The 5,000-nt window shown below is 35.7% G+C and overlaps 1 protein-coding gene across 4 annotated transcripts in view; it reads right to left on the bottom strand.

Annotated features, from left to right (window-relative positions):
* LOC144967256 (uncharacterized) overlaps window positions 1-5,000 on the bottom strand; it is a 39,251-nt gene that overhangs the window by 13,664 nt on the left and 20,587 nt on the right. For all 4 annotated transcript variants that reach the window (XM_078904248.1, XM_078904246.1, XM_078904245.1 and 1 more), the window contains 2 exons: window positions 3,166-3,213; window positions 664-748 (listed from right to left, as the gene is read on the bottom strand). In XM_078904248.1, coding sequence (XP_078760374.1) covers window positions 664-748; window positions 3,166-3,213 — 133 coding nt within the window. The remainder of the gene's footprint in view (window positions 1-663; window positions 749-3,165; window positions 3,214-5,000) is intronic.

Below are 5,000 nucleotides of genomic sequence, written 5' to 3'. Positions count from 1 at the left end.
CACTAAACGTGCTCAAAGCGCTTTACAAGGGGTCCCTGGCCAACAGCAACACTAAATATGTAGGATGAGACATGACGCCTGTTAGGCAATATTACAATCTTTTTCGGACAGAGACAACGCTATTAATGGCCAGGTACTCATTTTACATCTGAGAACGGTGAGAGAATGTGAGTAAAGAGCCTTTTCCAAGGACTCAACTATGCGCTGAGAGAGGTTCGTATCAAGGAAAGAAATGTGTATCCCCCCCAAAAAAACTCTCTTTACTGGGGATCATTGCCTGAAACAGTATCATTCAGCAAAGATCTGATTTTTTTTTTCTACTGTGACCTTCAAGAAAACACGGGTAATTTAGACATTAATAATCCATAAATTGCAATAATAAAAACTAATAAATATGTTTTAGTCTTTATCAATCATTTTAAAAGTCTTAAATGTTCATAATATCAGTTATATACAGGTGCCCACCAAAACAAATTGAGTGTTCTTGAATTTTTTAACAAATCTTGTGCTTGAACTCATGAAAAAATTAAAGTTCAAAGTGCTTAAGATTATTGACAGTAACAATGTATTTTTAACATTATCAAGGAATGTATAGGGGGTCTTTTGGTAGGTGAGGAACGCAGATTATTTCTAACAAAACCATGCCAATAAAAAGCAACTCACATCTCTGCATGATACTTCATCAAGGTCAAAGGACATCATCACTTCTTTCAGTGCATTGCTGATCTTCTTTAATACAGGCTCATCTCTGAGAAAAAAAATGTGTCATATTGTAAAAAAATAATAACATCTCGTTTAAAAAATGTTAAAAATATAATATCAATAAAACTTAGAACTGGCCATATTCTCTACAGATATTAATGACATCAATCTGTATCGTATTATAAACAAATCTTCATTCAAAAACACAAAATAAACGTGGAAATAAAAGATTAAAAAGAAAATTAATGCGGGAATTATCAATTAATAGAATGATGTGTCCTTCAGAAAAGCATTTACCAATAGCTCAAATAAACAGCAAAAAGGAATGGATGACAAATGAAATTCTAAACCTATTTGAAGAAAGACGAAAATGCAACAGAGGGTCTGCAGAATACCAAACATTGAACAACCACATTAAATCCAAATGCATCGAGGCACACGAGAACTATCTAGACTGGAAATGCTGCGAAATCGAAAGAGAATACAAACCCAACCCCCAACAAGCTCACCAAAGAATAAAAGAACTATCAGGGAAAAGGAAAAGCAAAGCAGCAGGAAGTTGTATCCAAAACAAACAAGGGGAACTGCTATTTGAAGAACAACATATAGAAAGCCGATGGGTAGAATACATAGGCGAACTGTACAATGATCCAAATAGAAATGAACCACCACTGAAATTCAAAGAACCATTAAGCGGACCAAACATCACCAAAAGTGAAATTGAACATGCCATGGAACGAATGAGGGATGGTAAAGCAACAGGCCCTGATGAAATATCTGTAGAGGTATTAAAAAGCCTAGGAGATCTAGCAATTGATGAACTTCACATATTATTCAACAATATATACAATACTGGGAAAATTCCAGAAGATCTCTGTACACTCTATTTTCATAGCAATACCAAAGAAAGCAGGTGCAGTCAGATGCGAAAATTTTAGAACTATAAGTTTAATAAGCCACATCAACAAAATACTGTTGCGTATAATTATCAACAGGCTAAGGAATAAGATTAACCCCGAAATCGCAGAAGAACAATATGGATTCCAACCTGACAGAGGGACAAGGAACGCAATATACCTCCTCCGTGTTTTAAGTGAAAGAGCTATACAGGTTCAGACCCCACTATAACTCTGTTTTGTCGACTACAAAAAAGCTTTTGATAGAGTACGCCACGAAGAAATACTAAAACAACTGCACTCCATTGGCGCTGATGAGAAAGACCTCAGACTCATGCAAACATTATACTACACCCAGCAGGCATCTATCAAAATCGGAAACTCTACAGGAAATTCCATTCCTATTAAGAAAGGAGTCCGTCAAGGGTGTGTTGCCTCACCAGATCTGTTTAATCTATACCAAGAAACAATCATGAGGGGCATAAATAATATGGAGGGAATAAAAGTAGGAGGTCACAACATAAATAATATAAGATACGCAGACGATACGGTACTCATTGCAAATCAGAAATCCAACTTCAAAAGATTGTTGACAAAGTGGTAGTAGATAGTGAAGCCAAGGGAATGGAAGTGAATATCACCAAAACGGAATGCATGGTAATACAGAAAAACCCCGAAAACAACAAAACCTGCAATATAACGATTCACGGTGAGCAACTTACCAACGTAGAAAGTTTTAAATACCTAGGTTCAATAGTGACAACAGATGGAAGATGTAACCGAGACATACGAGCAAGAATAACTCAAGCCAAACAGGCCTTCATGGACCTGGGAAACATTTTGAAAAACAAACAGATGTCGTTCGGGATTAGATTCCGAGTCTTGAAGTGCTACGTGTGGCCAATCTTGTTATACGGATGCGAAAGCTGGACTACAAATGCAGAAACACAAAAGAACATTGAAGCTTTTGAAATGTGGTGCTTGAGAAGGATGCAGAGAATATCGTATACTGCACACAAAACGAACGAAGAAGTGCTAAAACAAACATACCAACAAAGGAAACTAATGCCCTTAATAGTGGATCGACAACTATCCTTTTTCGGACACATAGTAAGGAAAGATAAGAATGAATACCTGGCAAGTTGTGGAAAAATACCTGGTAAACGCGCCCGGGGGAGAAAAGAAAAACACTCATAGACCAACTGAAGGGCTTCACCAACCTAACAATCCAAGAGCTGTTTGAAAAAGCAAGAGACAGGGAGGAATGGAGAGAGATAATTCATGCAGTATCCGAAGCCTGGACCAGGCATGGAACCTAGAAGAAGAAGAAGTGTCCTTCTCAAGCATGTTAATCCCGAAATCAACAATATGAAAATGATAATGAGATGAGAACATCTTTCATTTTGTTGATTAAAGAAAGGTTTGAGCCCAAAATATTAATTACGTACTTTGTTCTATTAAAAAAAAAATTATTTTTAAGCTTTTATCAATATTTTGTTCAATAATCTTTAGGTAAACAGCATCAATATGCTCAGGATTACTTAAAACTCTACACATAAACACTTACTCTTCATTGACAACTTTTGGTGCAAAAACATAAACACCTTCGGCATTCCTGAAAGTGAAACATAATCATTCAAATATTATTTCAGATTGAGTGGAATAGAATGAAAATACAGTGGCCACTGTTTATCAACAACTTCCCACAATAATCTGCTACTCCAATTTAATATTTAAAAAAATTCTATTAAAGATTCCCCTCCAATAATCGGACTCTCAAACATTAACTTCATCCTTCAGCAAAAATTCTATATTTTTCATTGGACTCATAATAAATTAAATTGAGGTTAAATTGAGCTTTAATATTGCGCAATATCCACTAAACGTGCTCAAAGCGCTTTTACAGGCGGTCCCTGACCAACAGCAACACATAACATGTAGAACAAGACATGACGCCTATAAGGCGATATTACAATTTTTTCCCCGAAAGATACAACACAGTTAATGACCAGGTACTCATTTTACATCTGAGTACGGGGAGAGAATGTGAGTAAAGAGCCTTTTCCAGGGACTGAACTATGCACTGAGCAAGGCTCGAACCTAGGACCTTCCGATCCGAAAGCGAGTGTCATACCACTAGACCACATAGCCACACATAATAGAGAACTCACTCATTCACTCAATCCTCTCTGTGTAATTGGGTGCTTGAAGCAACAGCAAGGGATCGCCAATGTATTCAGTCATAAAAGAGGAATTGAATACTGTGAGATGCAAGTCCATGAATGAAGTAGTAATAATTGCAGAAGACATCGATTTTAATTATATGCAACAGAGGCATACAATTTAATATACAATTATAATATATAATCCATTTCTCATGCAATGTAGACAATCTGATTCAAATCTTGGTTCCTAGACATGCATCTCACAGTACACCATAAAGTCACACATCTTGTTAACTCTTTAAGATTCAACCCGACAAAAACCGACAACTGCCAAATATTCATGGGCGGGGTAGTCAAGACTGGCCTCAGTAAGTAAAATCCAATCGTTGTGAAGGAAATGACAGGCCCTGTCACTGCCGAAGGGTGTTTTCAGCTTTGATTTTATTAAATTTGCCGACAGAAAAGAAAATATGTTTCAGAAATTGCGATTTAAATCCTATTTTATTTGCGGGTGAAAATCATTGACATTGCACTTTGTTTGGTAAAAATCGATAGAAAATTACGACTTTGGTGATGAAAAATGACTTTGAAGACAATTATTGTAAACTTTAAAAAATATTATGAATAATTTATAACTCCCTTATTTGTGGGTCGATTTTGTCATTCGAGGTATCAATTTTATTGTAATAAAGAGATAGGAACTTCAGAGTTACTTTTTCTGATGCGAAATTATTACTTTGTAATTTTAGCACCAAGAAAAATAGTCGGTAAATAAATTTGTTACACTCTTTGATAGACCGCCAGGGTCGGTTCGTGTAGAATTGTGAATCAAGCGTCTCAAAGTCTTCGACCAATCATAGGCTATCTATCCAGCTGGCCGAAACAAAGATGCTTCTCCCCGTCGATGTATTACGCTATTGTTATGCAAGGAATATAACACCTTATTGAGTAGGCCTAAAAGCTAAAATCTAAAAGTAAAAAATATAATTCTGAGGAATTTGAAAGTCACATTGCTGAAATCATCTTGAAAAAAGAAGTACATTGGTCTTTGTTTCATAAAAATCGGTTGAAAACCAACTGTTTTACGAATAAATTTGATTTTAAAAATTGCTTTTGTTTATTTTAGCTTTTTTTAGCAACTTTTTTATTTATCGGCCGATTTTCTTGATTTTTATATCATTCTTTATATCTCAAAGAGACGAGATCAGTGATATACTTTGTTTGTTTCAAATGTAAC

The sequence above is a fragment of the Berghia stephanieae genome, chromosome 3 (genome assembly GCF_034508935.2).
Source record: "Berghia stephanieae isolate SIO BIC M18660-M18661 chromosome 3, UCSD_Bste_1.3, whole genome shotgun sequence".
Lineage (NCBI taxonomy): Eukaryota > Metazoa > Mollusca > Gastropoda > Nudibranchia > Aeolidiidae > Berghia > Berghia stephanieae.
The sequence above is the reverse complement of the archived record's forward strand: the minus strand, read 5'-3'. Positions and strand labels throughout refer to the sequence as shown.